Here is a 19,468-nt window from a genome sequence, read left to right on the forward strand (position 1 = left end):
TTACATCCCGACCGAGCCACGTGTTACACAGGGTGCTTGGCCGGGCCACATCTTCGGCAGTGATCACTAAATCTGGAGCGGTTTATGACCTTTTTTTTTTTTTTTTTAAAATACAAAACATAAATCCATACGCTCCGTATTCCTCTGCAAAAAGTGCACATCCGCACATCCTTAAAACAAATCCTCTAATCTTTGCCATGGCCTGAGGTCTTTGCTTTAGAAAGTAAAGTTCGAGACGTTTTGCTTTGCTCCTGCGTCCCATCTGGATGGGTCATTTTTTTTTTTTCTTTTCGCGTCACAACAAAGAATAATATTTGTATTGAACTGTGGAAGTTAATTCATCTCACATTAAGCTGTAAAGCGATCTTTGAACGCTAATACGCTTTATAAAGTTATTAAAGTATAATCAAATGAAGTCAATGAGATGTTATATTAAAAGTGTTTCTCGAAGCGAGGCGCGTGAACAAGGATAAATTATCAAGGAAATTAAAGGAGTAAAGGGTCAACCTGTAATCGTTTTTTGTAGCGTTTTGTAGTCACAAGACGCAGCAGCGCTCATTTGTCTTTCAGACAACCTGATGAATTTCGGCCCGTAGTTACTCTGCTCCCTCCTGAGGGAAACCTTTTATTCTTTTTGCAGATAAAAATTTCACTGAGCTCTTTGGATTGTCGCTGACTCTGTGTGTGTGTATGTGTGTGTGTGCACGTCAGGTAGCATACCTGCTCCAGCCAAAATAGCTCCCCTGGTGCACCTTAAAATAAGTCTGAGAACTTCTTAAAAAGCGAAGCAAATCTGTGAAGTTGCGTGCCGTTAGAAGCAGATTACCAAGCCCACAGTTGATAAAACTCTTCCCGGTAGATGTGAGAAATTTCTGCTATGAGTGTTTTTTTTTTTCTTTTTTCCCCCCCATCATCCCATGTTCATGCAAAGCTAATGATCGTTTAAAGGAACATTTCCCTGCGAAACGCCTCAGACCACACATCTCCTTGTGTCTGTTCTCCATTTATGTAGGTCTGTCTTATCTAATACAATCTGTCCCCATCTAATATTCACATTGCTTCCCCTTCAGGGGAAAGAGAGGGAGAGAGGAAAGGAGGCTGGGGCTGTAAGATGTGGAAGATGGAAAGCGGGGCAGAAGACTGCGCCTCCCGATAAACAGAGCCCCTTCCTGGAAGGAACTCGCAACAGATTAAATCCGCGCCAACGCACAAACACATGCATAACCAGCAAACGCGAACCGGGTGTCGTCTGCCTGCCTGCCTGCCTGTCTGTCTGTCTGTCTGTCTCTGCATAATGTTAGCTTTGCATGTCGAAGTGTCCTTGGGTAAGACGTCCAAAACCCCGGATGCTCCCGATGGCCTGGCTACACCTTGCACGTCGACCCTGCCGCCATCGGGGAATGGGTGAACGTGAACCGGTTGTATAGAAGTGGGGACTATTTAATGTTTACATGCACCGGAGACAGGCTAATACCATTGTTATTCGAAATGAGGAAGTTCCGTGTGATATGCTAAGCTTACATCTAACCATTTTGATGGTCATGGACTTAAAAGTTGTAAGGAAATCCAAGGGGTTTTACTCATCTTGCTGTAGTCACAGCGTGCTCCCATCATCAAGTATAAGGTGGTAATCTGAGTTGTTTTAAATCAGCCTTTTCCGAGTCTCGGGCGCCAACAATATCAAACATGTTTGATATTATAGCAAGTCTTTCAGCCTTTATGGTGATATAACACGATCAACAACCAGGAGATGAGCTCTAACAATACCGGAAATAGGAAACCTGGTAGAAGAGCATTCACCACAGTGGGTTCAGCGGCAGAGACTGTATTTATTGGCAGTTTGGATGAATGGGAACGGCAAAGGACGTCCTGATCAGTATGGACCGTCCAGAAAGAGGAGCAGATGATGGAGCCGTGGGCTCAGCTCAGCTTGCAAGACGTCAATGTGTCAAGACCGAGTGGAGAAGGAAAAGTGAAAGAAAGAAATAGCAGAGGCTCTGCAAATACCCGCTGATAACATTGCATGGTGGGAAAAAATTGTAGTAGTAGTCTTGTAAATAGGGAATAAGATTGATAGTCTTTGTGAAATCTCAGTCTGATACTCTAAGAACCAGTCTTTAGAGGTGATCAGGTGTGAGGTGATACATGAGCTTTTTCCAAATCTTTTAGATGCATGGATGGTATTAGTCGATATAAAGTAAAGCAGCAGGCGCCGGGTCGGACAACTGTTTCATAGATATTTGAACCTATGCTGTAGCATCTGGTCAACAAAGCTACAACAGCTGATGCTGTCATTGTTCGACTCCAAGCATCCTGACATCTTCTGGACGTCCGTCGTTTGTTGGTTACATCTTCTTTTTGCACGTACAAAGTTGGGTCTTTTCTCCCCCTCATGACGTGACATCCGTCCATATCTCGCTGACATCTCTCTCTAGCATTAAATCAATGTCAGATATGATCAATTCCGCTTCGTCGCCGTTACCGGTCCCAGAAATCCGGTCTCCAATGGTTTCCGCGAGCAGCTCTGTGATTATAAATGGTTCCAGGTGGGACGAAGCAAGTATCAACGAAAATTAGTTTTCTATATTTATTTTTAAGACAAGGCATTGAAACGTTGACGTGAAGTACAGGGCGACGCCACAGGCTGATTTTTATTTTTAGTATTTTCTCCACCAGTCACTTTGAATAAGCAGTCAACTCCACCTCCCTTTTTTTTCTAAATTTTTTGTCCAAGTGAATCTGTTAACCCACAGTCCTGAAGGTTAGAATAAAAGCGATGAAATCTCTGAAACGTCACCATACATGACAATAAATGCATCAAAAACAAACATTTAACTGAAACCTCGGTCCTCCCAGCCGTTGAGATCGTCGTGAAATTTAAAAAAAAAAGGGGCAACCCAAAAGATCCACTCTCCGCTAGCGGATAGCCTTTTTTTTTTCCCTCCCATCCCGACCGCTGGGTTGTTTTTCGCCTTTCTGCGTTGCTTCTCCAACGCGGATGAGTCACCGTTTGCAGCCGCGGTGATCTAACCGGAGGCCTCGTCAGAAGAGGCTCCTTGTTGGTGGCCGGTTAAGAATAGTCCCGTGTCTCCCGATGGGGGGGGAGGATGTTTCAGGGCGTGGCCGGGGGTTCCACTGAGGCCGTCCCGCCACCATCCTGGAGGGGGGAATCGTTGAGCCACAACTCTCCTCCTCCTGACAGATGGCCGTGTGCGTCTTTGACCGCTTTTTTTTTTTTTTTTTTTCCAGGGTGAGGATTCTATCTGGAGTGGGGGGCTGGGAGTTTTTTAGAGAGAGAGAGGAAGAGGAGGTGGAGAAGTGTGGGGAGAGGTCAGCGGAGGCACAGCTGGTGAGACCCCCATTCCAACCAGCTGCTGCCTCAAAAGGGGCCTGTCAGCAGCCTGCCTGCTTCGCTTTACATGCCTGCCCTCTCCGCACCCCCCCACCCCTCCAGCTGCCCCTCTGCGTTACCCCACCTCCCGCCCCCGTCCCGCTTGCTGCAGACTCAGCCCAGCTGTTCCTAGCTGTCCGACCGCACCCCCATCACCGCCGTGCTCCCTGACCCCCCACAAAAAAGGGGTGGAAGAAAAAAAAGTTCCCGGATTTGCAAACAAGTGCGCTCCCGGGTCCAGGTAGGCAATGATGACATAAGTAGAAGGTGTCCGAGGGGCCGGAGGATCTGATCCCCGCCTCCCGGGGCCGTGGAGGGACCACCAGCTGGGGGCCAACATCTTTTCAGCTATAGATTATCTGGATGAAAAAAAAAACAAAAAAAAAAAAAACAGCCAAAATAACAAAACACACTCCTGGTGTTTCACAGGAAGGGGTTGTTACTATTTCCTCACCCCAAGGCTTAATTTTAAACTTACAGGAGAAGAAAAACCTGTTCTCATAATCTTTCTTTTTTCTAAACTTAGATCATTTTCTTATATTTGGAGTCTACCTTGATCATATTTTTATGTCTTTACCTTTTTTTTTTTAAAATCCATTTAACCTTCAGCTTCCACTCCCTCTGTTTCTTTTCCGTAAACTTTCATTTGAGTTGTCTTTCTGGCGGAGGAGCTTCGGGCAAACGCAACCATGAAACCACTCCACACAACCACGTGTGAGGTTATTTGTCTTCCATGCCAAGGGTTCGCGAGACCAGCTTGCTTTCGGTTGAGTGCACCAACACGCAGAGATATTACAAATACGCTGCAGGTGTCGCAGACTCCGAGCTGCTCGCCCGTGATGGATGCATGAATATTTTGACCTGATGATGGTGCTATATTAACAGCAAAGGGATAAGCAGAGTAGAAACAGATCTCACAAACGGTGATGGAAAATCCGGAAGTCAGTGAAAGGTGCAAGTCCTGTCAGCATGAACTGAATCATTTTACCGAAATCCACAAAATCCCTGTTTCGACCTGTGAGCAGTTGTGTAACAGAAATGTAATAGACACCAGGTTAAAAAAAATCTATCCATCTATCCATCTATCCATCTATCCATCTATCTATCCATCTATCCATCTATCCATCTATCCATCCATCCTTCCATCCATCCATCCATCTATCCACTCCCCTATCTGTCCATCCATCTATATCAAGGTAGTGTATGTGTTTACAAAGGTTGTCAGTTGTTCAGTTTGTAATAGGCTAGAAAGAAGAACACCACAGAGAAGTCTGAAGAAAAGTGAGTTAATTTGTTAATTAATTAACCTGAATTAATGAGTTAAAAGCAAGACAAAAAGGGGGAGGATATCATTAGCGTGAATTCAAAGTGCTGGCTTTTCACGCTAAAAGCTGCCCATGGCAAGTTCAACTCCGGCCCCTGCAGGGGCCACCCAGGCTGCGCCCCGCCGACCCCCCCCCCCCCCCCCCCCCGGTCACAGGGGGTGCCGGGGGTACCGACCCCCCCCCCCCCCCCCCCCTCCATCATGCCCCGCCCCGCTTCTCTTCCACTGCTATTGTTCCCTCAATGACAAGGCCCACGTGCCCCCCTATTCAGCATCCTGGCGGGGTGGGTGGGTGGGGCGGCTCTTTGTCTGCCCGCCATTGTCCCAGACACACGCTCTCGTTTGACGGACACACGTGCTGATAAAAGAGAAAGGGGTGCGGCGAAGGAGGTGGAGGAGGAGGAGGAGGAGAAGGAGGAGGGGCCACCGCTGGCCATTCTCCTCAGCAGCGGTGGCAGTGAAAAGACGAGACGCACTAGCCATCTGTGGTGCGTTGTCTGTTATCTTTAGTGCCTGGCGGGGACTGTGCAAACACACACACACACACAAATGCATGCAAACACACTTCTGAGTGAGGAAAAGAACCCCCCCCCCCCCTCTCTTTCTTTTGTCTCGCCACGCTTCTCAAAGGGCAGGGTGCCAATTGAGGTGGCCTCCTTTTGCACGCCGTTGTGGAAACAAGAGTGCGATAACCTTGCATGTTGTCATACAAAGTCACTATAAGTGTTTCCTGCACTGGATGCTGGCGTCCGCCGGCGTCTTGTGTTTTCTAGCAACCGGCCCATGAACACTAGCCCACTTGTCTTCCTCCCGTTTCTTTCCTTCTCTCCATCCCAGAATGACCCGCCCTGCTCCGAGGGTCATCACCGCTTGGGTATTTACTCTGCTGCTTCGCAATCACCCTCCACTTCCTTCCCACTTTTTTTTTTTTTTTCACATGTCCGTGTTCTAAGATGGAGAGGACACAGCTAGACGTTTCCGGGAGTCACCGTAGGGTGTTTTCGCCCGACCAAAATGCGAGAAAAGTCTCGTTTTCCTTCGTTCCCGAAAGTTTTCATGCTCACCCTCCCTTGTTTTTTGCTTTTTTCATCAATAATTCTTTTGTTCATTCACCTCCAGCTCCATTGACTGTCCCCTCAAATTCCTATCCCTTTCTTCCTTCCTTCCATTTGTCTGCAAATAATTTGTCCTTATGTGTCCGAGCTTCCGTACCTTTGAGGAACATTACTAAAAATAGCCTATTGCCGTCTTTTATTCACAATTTAAGATTATTATTATCATGGACTCTGTAAGAATATTGGGATTCAGACAATGCAATGAAATCCTTACTTTTTACACTCCCTTCACAACAGACAAATAGCAAGCATAACAAAATGTTGTCGGCACAAAAAGTTGAAATAGACATGTACACAGTATGCATGTATACAGTAGAATAAAAATAGATAAAAAAATAGAAGATAGCAGTATAAGAATAGCTGATAACGGCAAAAAAGTTCCTGTCTAAGGAGGGTGGAGGGTGTGATTGTCTATTGTTTACAAGACAGTACAACATCACATAACAGTAAAAATGTAAGTAATTAATAAATAATAAAATAAAATAAATACTTAGTAATGTAATGTAGGAGGAGCAGTAAAGTGGTTCTTGTGCAATGTTACCAGTCACTTGGGGTTCGTAGTGAGCGGGGAGTTCAGGAATTTTCCTAAATTGTACAAAACAGATATGATTTAATTTTGGAGCAATAATATATGGGAAAAGTAGGATTGGCTTTATTTTTTACTAGCAGTTCTCAAGTACGATCGGATCGTCATCGCTTGCGATCTGTAATGGTCCCGTGGCTGTCGACCTGCTAGAACTAACCCCGGCTCACGTCTGCTTGAATTTCCCGGCCCGTGTCCTTCGTCTGCACTCCTGCGTGACCGGGCCGAGCTTTTAGCGCCGGTCGATGGGGCACGACCGCTCCCCCAAGGTCACCCGGTCCTCCTGCCTCCCTGCGGCGAAACAACCGAAAAAGCGGAGCCGCCAGCGATCCTTCGTCACCGCGACAATAACATCCACTGACTAACTCCTTAATGATTTCTTTTTATCGTCTTAGTGGGCGGTTTCTGTGTCACCAGATGTTCCCGGAAAAAGCGATTTTGCGATGCGGGGTAACGGAAGAGGACAAGAACGAATTTGTAAACAGATCAGAGGGCGAGAAAAGACGGGGATGTTGTCGCCGAGGTGATTATTTATGAGATAATAGTCAGGGGAGGCGCACAGGGAGCAGAGCTCTCCACCGGCGAATTTATCTTTAATTACCGAACCTTTCGCTCTCCAAACCGGACAGATTGACCTGACAGGAGGAATCCGAAGGCCAGTCAGACGGGGAGGCTGTCAGATTGGTCCTAGACACACACACACACACACACACACACACACACACACACACACACACACACACGAGGAGGAGGGGGTGGAGGGTTGGGGAATGAGATGTTAAAAGCTCTAAAAGCCTTATTGATTTTAGACTCCTGGCATTGTGTGGAGCTGCTTCACATGCAAATGCATCCATAATGCATGAGTGCGTCGTGTCGACGGCGAGAACGCTGAGTCATAACCTGAGGTTGAGTATGTGTAGGTACAAGCAGTTTTTATATTTCTTTCCTCAGCCCCTCCACCCAAACACCAACACCACCCCCACTCCATTTTTTTTTTTTTTCTTCCTCCATCGTCTTAAATTTGTCTCGAGTAGCGCAGAATGCCAAAGAAAGAGAAAAAAATAAGAAAGAAAAGCGTGAACTCCGACAGGTCAGAAACTTCAGAGGGGAGTTTCTGTTCCGAAAAATCCTGGCCAGGCTCGCGGGAGATGATCTACACAGTTTGTTACGAGTGGTTTAATGCAGAGAGAAAATAGTTTCCCCGTAACACTGCTGACAACAATGCCCTGTGGGTCGTCTCCGGTAAATGGGCTGTGATGATCTGGAATTTTTGTTTCGTTTAAACGTCACCTTTCACATCAAACCCAATGTAGTGCCTTATTCTTAGATTACTATTTTCTTGTTCTGCTAAATTGTATACGTATCAATTTTCACTTGTTTACATAGAACCTGCCTGTCATATAAACACACAAAACATGCTGGGACGCACATAAGCTTTACCCATAACCGCCAGCAGGGGGCCCATTGCTCAAGCAGCAAAAGACAGAACTCACCCATGACTATCAGATTCTCTCCATCTTTAAAAGAGGATAAGAAGCAGTGATTCCCACCGTTCTACATATTTCACATTGTCATTCCTTCCTTTCTTCATTCTCTCACGCTTGCTGCAAAGACCTTGTTCTGAGAGGCGAAGAGAAAGTTCGCTTGTCATTTGCATCTGTTGGGGTGTCATTGCATCTTAGTGTAGAGAAAGTTGAGTGTGTGTGTGTGGGTGTGGGTGTGTGCGTGTGTGTGTGTATGTGAGCGTGTATGCTCACTGCCCTCCACTGTTTTTGTTCTACTCAAGAGTTGCCATTTTCTTAGAGATACCTCTCACAACATGTCCCTTTTAACTCTCACTCTATCTCTCTCACTCCCTCTCTCTCTCTCTCTCACTCACTCGCTCTACAAATCCCCAAAGAAGAAGAAAAAGAAAAAAAAAAAGCCATGCCATTGGTTGCCATGGGATCCGGTTGCCATGCAGCAGTAAGGTTTTCACATGGTCTTGGTGTGTCTATCGTAGCGTGACTGAGCCGGCATGCCATGTTGATTAGGAAGGCGAGGTGCTGAGTTAGGATGTAAGGATTAAAAAAAAAGAAACAGCTGCTGCTACCTAGATGGCCCCATGGCATGACTGACATACACACACACACACACACACACACACACAGATTGGAAAGCTTTTGATCATGTAATCTAGTAAGAGGCTTCATCAGATGGCAAAATCACAGTGTATGGTTTGTGTGTGTGTGTGTTGGTGTGTGTGTGTGCGCGGACGTGTGTGTCTAGATTACTCGAAGACACGAAGGGGCAGTCACAGACTCCTCCATCATCACACATCTGGTCAATCAGACTTTTCTGTAACTGCAGGCTCCGTCTGCAGAGAAAGGTGCGTGGGAGATAATAGAGTTGTTTGGCAGAGGAGCGACGGATGAGGTGAGAGAGAGAGAAGAAAAGAAGAAAACGAGTGCGGTATCGACCAGAGACGCAAATCGATGATGAGCCTGTCAGGTTAAGGCAGTGGATTTGGCCGTTAAACCGCACTGTTGGACAGCGTGTACATCTCAGTGTGGTTTTACAAATTCTCCCCCCCCCTCCAAATTTCAAATAATAAAAATGTGAGCATGGACTCCAATTGTTTTTGAGACTGTGTAAGTGATTAATTCATTTTATGCCAATTTTCCTGTCAGTTAAAAATAATGGGAATGGGCCATCATTGAATGGCGTAAACTATAAAAAGACAACAGCCGCAAATAAGCAAGGGTTTGTTTAGAAAAATAGATAAATCTGAGTGTTTTTGTGAAATCACTCACAGATATAGAAGTTAAAGTAACACAAGCCAATCTAAATTTGCAAACATTTTGAACCTTTCAGTTCGCAGGATAATATTTTGAAATGTCTGTGTGAATACAAGCAGTTAGATGAATTTGTCATTAGTGAAAACTGAAATTCAAACGATATGAGATTATGATGGGTGCTTGTGTGCAGCATGATTCAGTTGTAAATTAAAATGATATACGAATAATGTTTTTCTGCATCATAAAAATGTCATATCCCTCATCTGGGTCCACATGGTGAAACTGAAAAAAACAACGAGACCACATGTTCGGCTACAGTGGTCTGCGGTGCATTCAAGGAACCCGTGTCCTGAAAAGTTCGGAGTTTTTATTTCCTTATGTCACTGCACGGAAAACCCAAACCGCTGCTGCCGTCATCACATCAAACTTTTACTTCTCTGTTCCCCTTATTTACAAGCTTTTTGCTCTCATGCCATTGAAAAATGTTCCTAAATTGTTAGAATTACATACCCGTGTCTAGATATTTGTTTTGTTCCTTTGAAGCTCCCGTGTAGTTGTTATTTTATTTACTTCCTGCTCCAGTTTGTCACATTTTCTTCATATTGGGTTTTACTAATTTCTCTGTCTGTTTGCACTCTTTTTGATTGTTGACTTAAATTGCGCCAGTCAGTCTCCTCACAATTCCTACGAAGTGCAGTGCGACCTAAAGTTAGAATTGCCCTATTTCATCATTAAAACTGGCTGATTTGTAGTCTAATATATGTAGTTTGTAGTAATTTATATATTTAGATATACATAGTCAACAGGAAGGGTTCTTGCAAGTTAATGTTAGTGACTCTGTGTTAAATGGCATGCTAGTGTGGCTGCTTAGTCACACAGATTATGAACGTTTGTTACCTCACACATCATTACTTGTGGTTATTTGTGCATGCATATGTTTGTGTGCGTGCGTGCGTGCGTGTGTATCAGTCTGTTTCTGTGTGTGTGTGTGCTTGTGTGTGTTTGTGTCTGAGAGAGAAGAAGCGCTAATTAATACTCACACAGTGTTTGTCAAAATAGCTCATTAGCATGTTAGCATTGAACGTGTAATGTAATTTGTTGTCATACTCAACATGTTGGTTGTTGCTAGCTACTGTTAGCTAACCTGTGTCCCATGGTGAGCATTTGTAACCGCAGACATCATTACTTGCAGTCGTGTGTGTGTGTGTGTGTGTGTGTGTGTGTGTGTCTGAGAGAGCAGAAGCCCTACTTAATACTCTCACAGCGTTAGTTCAAATAGCTGCTTGTTAGCATGTTAGCACTGAGCGTGTAAACACTCTTCGGCCATGTGGAGCAGCGCATTGGCACGAGAGCTTACACCTAATGTGAGCGGGCGGTATGTCTGCAGGCACCTGGCTGCTTGGATTGTCTCATATCATAACAACACGGCCGTTATAATAGGCTTACGTGTCACTGTCTGTCCAGGAGACAGCTACGTACACACACACACATTTGCACGAGCGCACACTTCTAGGAGATGCAACACTGAAGAGATATTGCCTACCGTAGCTTTGGTTTTCGTCTAAAACTCCCCTTTCTTCCTCAGCATCTCAGTCATCCCCTCTTTATTTTTAGATTCTTTTCTTTCTCACCCTCCTCCTCCTCCTTATACTGTCTGAGCATGGGAGTACAAGAGAAAGGAGGAATAGGAGGGGATGTTAATAATTATCAAGATTAGAGGTCTGTAGAAAACAACGCCATCAGGTAATTTGAGACCTAGATCATAAAGGTTAGTTGTCCTAACTATCGGGTTTGACGTCTTCTCTTGTAACAAAGGACCCTTTCCCAACGCTGAATTCATTTTATGTTTCAATACGCACCATAAAGAAAGAAATGTAAGGAGGGGAACATGCTGAGTGAGTGAAAGCCTCACAGCGGTCCCGAAAGAAGTGCTGTCTAATCTCTTATTTTTCGTCATATCCACTTTGCATGACGTGATCCGCAGGGATGCCGATGCACGTCGTCTCTGCATGTCACACATAGCAACAGACTGAGGCTAACGTGGCTAATTGACATGTCATGAAATGTAGGAGGCTCCGTCTGTGACAGACGTATCCGTGAAGCTAAGGTCTAAACTGCTTATGGGGATGAAGTGGCGTCACGGAGGCCCACGAATGCTCGCGCGGCCACCAAATCCCAACCGCCTCTATCGTTTGGTGTCGCGCAAAGCACGCGGATGAAGGTCATTCCCGGCCCCGGGGGAGCTGTAGTGACCAGATTGACCCTCCCCGGTACAAGACTGATACTAATCTGCCACGAAACAGAAACGCACAATACACAATGGAGTCAGTCACACCGCCGGCGTTAGGGATGGTGGTTGTTGTCGTCTGACACCATCTCTTGTCATCCGCGGCCAGAAACTTCCCGATGCGGGACCGTTTTAGAACAAAATTGAAAAAGCCCCCGTAGTCGTCCTTTTTTTTATATTTCCAAATGTCGGTCAGTGGGTCGTGTGCTTTATTTTATGCCTTTGCCTCGAGGCGCGGTGGATTTGAAAAACGTTGTAGCGACAAAAAGAAGACGTGTAAAGGCGACAAACTGTAGACTCCGCCTCCAAAATCCTACATGCAGTGGGTTCATTTGAAACCCTAAATTTGCCCAGGTGTGTGAATCAGCGTGTACATAGTATTATGTCTCCATATGACCCATGTGAACGAGAGAGTCTCGATGGCATATGAACGACAGAGTGATGGTTGTTTGTCAATGAGAGGGTGAATGGTTATATGTCTCTGTATGACCTGTGAATGACAGAGCGAATGGTTGTTTTCCTCCACGTGCACCCCTGTGATTGGCTCCTGCGAACCTCGCCTCGCGTCCAGTGATCACTTGGGTAGGCTCCAGCTTCCCTGAAACCCTGATTGAAGGATAAGCGGTATGCATTAGAAAATGAATGATTAAATGAAACATCAATGAGCCAATAATCAAATGTTGAGCCCGACTCCTTAAAAGCTGCGCTCCAACTTTCTCCTTCTCCCGTTTCTCGACTTCAGGCATCAGCGAACCGATGAAATACTTCGCGCTCATATTCACTTTGCTTTGAACGTTTATCAGCGAACGAGAAACCCTCGCCGGGCAGCATTTTTCAACGCAAAGCGAGGAGAGTCAGACTTATTTTGATGAAAGATCGCAGATGAAAGTGCTCAATAATACGCAAACTCTGTGAATGAAAAAGACCGAGTAAAACCGGGGGCCAGTTGTGGCGCTCTATCTTGCACAAGAGTCAATCTAAAACCCACGCACATCGGATGCATGACCATTACCCGCCAGCCATCTGATTTCCGCCATGATCTCCAAACCGCTTGGATTATTTTTGAGAAATTGTTTTTTTCCCGGCGTCGAAATCTGGGACACGATTAGAAAAGCCCTTGTGTCGCCAGGTGTTTGTGTAGGAGAGAGATCTCCCGATTTCATCAGGCTGACAAGGGAAGAAAAATAAAACAAAACACTACTTCATCCTCTGGCTCCGTTCCTGTGACCTGCCCTTCAGTGCGGTGGAATTCTGTGGAAACACATTACGAGGCCGCGTTCTCGTCCCCGCGTCAGCCCCGGTCTCCTTTAAGCCCCGGCGCCGGTTCCTGCCCTCTCCCCCAGTGCACTCTTGACCAGCGTGTCCACAGCAGATGGAGAGCAAAGAAAACTGTGTCACCACCCGCCATGATTCACTGAACCACCCCTCCCCTTATTAATTTTCTGTTCCCCCGTCTCTCCTCACTCCCGGAGATTTTTGTGCATCGAACATTGATCCGTCTGTATTTTTAGTGCAGATGTGAGCGTGCGTCGGGGGGGTTTGTGTGTATCTGCGCACCAGATGCTCGCCATCCTCTCCCGGCACCCCCATCCCCCCGCTGGGTCGCGGGCAGTTGTGATTGTGTGTTTCGGGCGCATCGCTCGGCGCGTGCATCCGCTAAGTTTGCGACCGGCTCCTTTTCCAAGTTAATCCCTTAAGAAGAGGTGTGGTTCTCTCTGGCTCTGCGCTCACTCTCTTCCCTGCCCCTTCTGCCGGCGCAATATCATCACACGCTGTCCTCTCCTCCTCTGATCTCTTTCTCTTGCCGCCGTTACCGTGGCCGCTTGTCTGAGGGAGTTCTTTCTTCCCCCGTCCCTCTGCATCTTCTCTCATCCTCTGTCGCTTCCGTGCACGATGAGTTCTAGCGGCGAGATGGGGGAGGCCATCGAACTCAGGTGAGTCCCGGCGAAAGTAGAGGGCTGATCTGTGTGTTTTTGGTTTTCGCCAGCCGATATATCCCACATGCATAGTAATGAGTAGCGTCTGCATTTGTGCATTGTGTATTTTGGCTCCTAACTGGGTCGGTGTTACTGTTGCCCCCCCCCCCCCCCCCCCCCCCGTTCAGCCTTGCCTCTTTTTTATTTTATCTCGCCATCATTTTGACCCTATTTCAACAAGGCAAATACCGGCGAGCTCTAAAGAGGTCAAGCGCGTTGCTCCTTGTTCTGCAGGTTTGTTGTCTTTGCCGTTGGGTTATTTCAGTTGGTGACAATGTGATAATAAGTCTATTCTATCCTGTGTCCAGGGCTCATAGTGGCTAATAGCCTTAGCAGATGCATTAGCCCCCATGCCCATATGGAAGAGATTAAACGTGCTAAATTGATATAAACACCCAACTTTTTTTGTGCACAGTACATTCCTATGTATCTTTCCACGGGGGAAATAAGAAAGCGTATTCATTCGTCGGCATGTGGACGTCCACCGTGCAACACCTTCTCCTTAGCAGCAAAGCTGTATCTCAGTGCAACCGGCTGATGGGGGTGGAGAGGGGACTTTTCAGCCAAAATCTCCCACCTGAATTTCATGGCTGCCACCAGCACCCCTCCACCCCGGTGCATTTTGCACAGAACAGGGAGTGAGAGAGGGGGAATGGGGCGAAGAGCAAGGAGCGAGGGGAGTAGATCCGCGCGAGGTGGTGAAATGAGGACGAGTGAGGAGCTGCAGAGTCAACAGGGGGAGAGAGAGGACGAGGGGGTGGAAGTGGAATTTGAAAAGGAGGATGTGAAGGAAATGAAACAAGTGAGCGTTTAATGAAGAGGATATGTACTTTTTTGTAGACACGGGCTGTAATAGCATCATTTGTCAATGCATAGAGAGCTCGGTTGGTGCTACTTGGCTCGGGTCTGGGATTGCCGGACCGAACCCGTCGCTCGAAGAAATTCACTGGTCTTGGCAGCACATAGATTGATGTCAAATCATTTAAAAAAAAAAAAGAAGCTGTCCTTTAAAAGCAAAACATCTGTTGCGTTGTTATTTCATGCCAGCTTGAGACCGAAGGGGCCCAGAGCCTAGCAGATTCAGGGAGTGTCTTCTTCTCACTCCCATTAAAAAAAACAACAAAAAACAAACTTCTCTTTGCAGGAACCCAAGAAGCTGAGCTATGTCTGGTCGGTCGCTGTTGACAAACTGAAGGATGAGGCTTACTGGACTTTAAAATCCTGCGGCAGCAACAATGATCCAACGGTGTCTACTGTTATTAAGAAGAACGAAATAGTCCAAAAATGTTTTTTAAGGGATGCTTATGAGTATGTGAGGGATTGTGTTCTCTTGACAACAGTTCGAACCACCCTGGATAACAGAACACATCACGCCTGTGTGTGTCAGAGACTCGGTAGGGATGATAAATTGGCTTGTGGCGGTTCTGTGGACCTGATAGGAAGGAATTGCATAGCGGGAACACGGCATGACATTATGATATCGGAGCGTATCGACCAGACTGCTCCACTTCATGCCTGGCTGCACCGTGTTTAGATAAGCTCTCACAGACACACACACACACAAGCACACGCATTTCCTGTCACAGTTACAACACACACTGGCATGAGGGGAACATGCCATACTTACGCCAATGCTGACACACACATGCACAAGAGCCAGCGTGGTCTGCAGCCGCCCTGCCTGCTGCTCCAAGGGCAGCAGGGGATTTGGATATTGTTATTTTAATCAGCCTTTCTTTGGAGTCTTGGAGCCCATACGCAAGGGTGTGCACGCACATGCATGCACACATGTGCATGCATGCACACGCACGCACATGCACGCGTGCACCTACACAGTACAAGTGCACATCAGCACACCTTTTTTTGCACAGTGGAAAAATCGTGCTTATACTCACTAAAAAAGAAAGACAAGATTGTAAGCACATGCGTGCATGCACACACACACACACACACACACACACACATCCATGCTGGAAACACACAGACGCACAAACACGCATGCAGACTCCTCTCCAGGCTTAACTGGGACGGGTGGGAAATGAAAGTGGCAGGAGGGGCAGTGACACAGCAGTGTGATAAGCCTGGAGGAAGAGGATAATAGGTGTGGGAGCTGTGTGTGCTCATGTGTGTGTGTGTCTCCCCCGGTGTGTGTAATGTGTGCACGAGCACCGGCTAACACAATGTAATTTGAGGCGTCTAAGTGAAGTCCTATTTGGAGGAAAAGACCTGGGGTGAATAGCATTGATGTACTGGAGTCTCAGACTCCGAAATCATAAACACACCGTTCGTTCTAGCCTGCGAAGCCGCTGGTCTGGACTCTCACACACATTTCTTTCTGGTTCATTATCTTCCATTTCAGCATTGTTGTTTTCAGAGGGAAATTAAGATTAGATTGAATTGGGCTCCGGGGGTGGTTTCAAAGCGTGGGAGCGCAGCCTCCCCGTCTGCCCGGTGGTTCTCCCGGTGTTTCAAAGTCGGGTAGCGAGAGAAAATCCCTTTTTTAGCCGTCAAGCTATGGCACCATCAGCTCCGGACCACCCGCCGACCTTCATAGCTCTGATACCTTGTTTCTTTGACAACTTTCCCTGAGCTTTTCTTGTATCTTTGCGAGTTCAAATATCGCCACCCCTGCTGTTTGATACGTGAAGCTCAACTTGGATCTGTTTCTGGTTGCCGACCATTTCGGTTAATCCAGAGCTCGAAACTATTGGTTTTACGTCAAGTTCAGTATTTCATAAATCATCATTTGCAAACTAGTATCTTCACTCAAAGTGTTTCACCAGAGTTTTTACTTCAGTCAAACTGTATTACGGCTGATAGAAATAAAGGGTAAATCTGTCCTTTCCCCCCGGCTGGAGATACGAGTTTAAACGAAATGCAGGGGCGACCCGGATTTATGTCGGAATCCTGTTCCTATGGCGCGGCCATAGATTTTTGCCTCAAGTCTGTAGTCACATATTGTACATAGGCACTGTGATAAAAATCAAACTTCAAATCAGATTATGTTTGGAAACCATAATTAAGGGCAAAATGTTTCCAAAAAAACGACACAAATGAAAGAAAGCTAATGTAGCACAATCCAATGTGGCGTATAGCTGGGGGATGTAACTAAAGGCGTCTTCCTCTTAAAGTACCATGTGGCAACGTGTTCATCCGTTCAGCTCGCCAGCTAGTGCCAAATTTGTTTTGTCGCAAGCGTCATACATCGGAATGATAGAGCGCGACTGTCTTAAAAAATAAACGGGCGATGACGACGCAACCACTAAATGCAATAGGTCGACGATGTTGTAAAGCGAGGGCTGACCGTATACTGTAATTAACTTCTTCCTTTTTGCCTTTTGGATTTCCAAAAAGTGATCACGATGTGTTCCCTTTTTTTTTTTTTCTAATGTGGATTAGTCACTTTTTTTTGTGGTCCTCAAAAGTTTCCCTGCAGCAGAGTAATGCTTCGCGGCCGTGTTCATAGGCACCAGCTTGGTGTTACTGCCGGGCTTGCAAGTGGTTACGTGCAGCTGACGTGCAGGAAATACGCGCATTTTTACACAACTCATGCCCTTTGGTTCTGCCTTGCTGTTTAACAAATCTCAAAACGACAACAACGGCAACAAAGGGGAAAAAAAGAAATACAACTGACACGAATCGCTCGAAACATTACAACAGCATGAGACAATACCCAAGGCTCTCCGCGTGTTTTTGTTTTGACACGGAGCTCCATATTTAGCAACAGCATTGACTGATGCACAAAGGAGTGCTTCAGTAAAACCTTTTAAAAATGGCAGGACCTTGGATGTCAGCTCGCTGTAAAGCACGACTCGGATCAGAACAGGAATTACGAAAATTGTGCCTCTTGCACAGGCTTTGACTCTGATATCTTCGGGGAATTGGGTGGCCCCCTCCTTTTTTTTCCACAGAGTTTCACCGGTTTAATCTGCGTATCGTTTTGTCTTTCTTAGCCTGCAACCGGGGGCTATTTAGTCTTTTAATTTACATAAAATTTGTTATCGCCCCTCATTCAATGGGAATGCTATTTCTCACAGGTGGTCTCAGGAGAGATCCGTGAATCTGTCCAAGAAAGCTACCAAGCGGATCCAGATGTCGGTGAATCCCGCCTTGTTCGGTGAATCAGTTTCGGTCGCGAGGGATGGCAGTCGAGACCTATTGAGAAATGTAATTGTTATTTTATTGCGCCGAGCACAATGGGAAATGTCCATTTTTTTGCTCCCCACAGCTACCGATGTCGCTATTCCTTATATTCTGAGTCTGACCCCTTCTAAGTATGGACTTTGCATCATTTCCTTTTCACATTTGCAATTGAAATTATGAAATTGAAATTATGATCCGTTTCTTTTTCCTTATTGGAAATCGCGCTCATCCTGTCACGGCGATGCAGCCCGGTCAGTTCTGGAAAATGAATATGCAGGTCAAAAATAACCGCCGGACCAGAAGAATCTCAAGTTGTATGGCACGTGTCCGACCTACGTTGTGAACCGCCAAGTCCCACGCGGCATTACTGAGACGTAACGAAACGCCTGTCTTCGCCACTCCCGTCGCAAAGGGTCATTTGATCTCATTACGCAAGATGACCACCAGCTTATGCACTTAGAACAGCTCTCCGTAATTCTTCCCCCTTCCCGAGACCCATCCACCCCAAAGATCATATTGCATTACTGGCTGAGAATAAGGACAGAACCTACATGTGTTTGTTTGCGTCGCAACCCTAGTCGAACTTATCAGCAACACGCTGTTTCTCAAAATCAAACACATACATACATACACATGGAAATGTGCGCAGACACACACACACAGGTCACAGACGCGTACACAAACACTCCCTCTGATTTATCGCATTCACACCGCTCAGACACCGACGAGAAGCCGTGATTCACGGAGAGCGGTGACAAATACAACCTGATCGATGTGACCGGCGCCGTGGGCGGGATGACAAATGTCAGGAAAAGAAATATTCATCCTCTCCGAATCTTTGGATATTCCGATTTGTTCTATTTAATCGAGGCGTGTGAGGATTGTTTTAAATCCTATTGATCTTGGCTTGCCTGCAATCCAAGCATTCCTGTCTGAGTTGTGTTGAGGATGCTCAGAAATGCTAAAAAAACAAGTGATTTGACATTCTGTGTGTTTGTAGGCGCCCTGGATCTTTCAGATGATTTGGAATAATGTCAGAGATTTACGACATTATGGTGAGAGAAAGAGTGGGAGAGAGTGAGGGTTAATGCATGAGACAATAGTCACAGTGGGTGCCAGGCTGATGGTTTAGCAGCATGGCTCAGCTTCAGCTGTCACTTCACATCAGACATCGAGTATGCACACACACACACACACACACACACACATGCACACTTCACTCATAGAAAGTATGCTACACAAACCACCTACACACTACATTTGTCTGGATTGTCAAAAAAGGCATCTCTTTGTTCACGCTCTCTGTGAGAGCTCCTCTGAGTGTGTGCATGTGTGTGTGTGTGTGTGTGTATCATCTGTAAGATTGTTTGATTAAACTAGAGACGCTGACTTTGTTATCATGTAGTTACTGATGATCAGCTGAAAGCGCAAAGCATGTTTTATTGAACTGCGATGAGCACGTCTACGTCTACTTTCTGCTCTGGACTGGATTTAATTTGACCATCTTGATCGCACTTAAAGCATTACTAATCTACTAACCAATACCGAGCAAAAGTGATCCAGCGCTAAGTCATGACTGGACATTATTCTTGATTTGTTTAGTGTTTTGGGATTTAAGCGGCTTAAAATCCAAATGGTTTTGATTTCAAGGCAAGTATGTGGGAGGATTAATTTAAGTCCGATGTCCTATTTTCGGAATTGTGGCTGTTACAGGTCCAGATCTCAAGTCTGTTCGAAAAAAACGAGTCAGACCCTCGGCTGTTATTGATCCCCGCGCTGGGTGGCCGGATTATTTTTTTGTAAATGAGCGAGCTTTTTTAACGTGTTAGACGACGATTGCGTTGAAAAGTTGGCCCCCATTACCTGGGTTTG

At 46.1% G+C, this 19,468-nt stretch overlaps 1 protein-coding gene across 3 annotated transcripts in view; it reads left to right on the forward strand.

Annotated features, from left to right (window-relative positions):
• Positions 1-19,468, forward strand: part of numbl (NUMB like endocytic adaptor protein) — a 50,642-nt gene that overhangs the window by 10,816 nt on the left and 20,358 nt on the right. Inside the window, exon 1 of one of the 3 annotated variants that reach the window (XM_086143393.1) lies at positions 13,224-13,411. The exons of the other annotated variants lie outside the window; for them this stretch is intronic. Coding sequence (XP_085999519.1) covers positions 13,371-13,411 — 41 coding nt within the window. The 5' untranslated portion in view covers positions 13,224-13,370. Of the gene's footprint in view, positions 1-13,223; positions 13,412-19,468 lie in introns of those variants that run through there. 3 annotated transcript variants of the gene reach the window in all.

This window comes from Fistularia commersonii, chromosome 3 (assembly GCF_037954325.1).
Source record: "Fistularia commersonii isolate RoL2024-O1a breed Wild chromosome 3, RoL_Fcom_v1.0, whole genome shotgun sequence".
Classification (NCBI taxonomy): domain Eukaryota; kingdom Metazoa; phylum Chordata; class Actinopteri; order Syngnathiformes; family Fistulariidae; genus Fistularia; species Fistularia commersonii.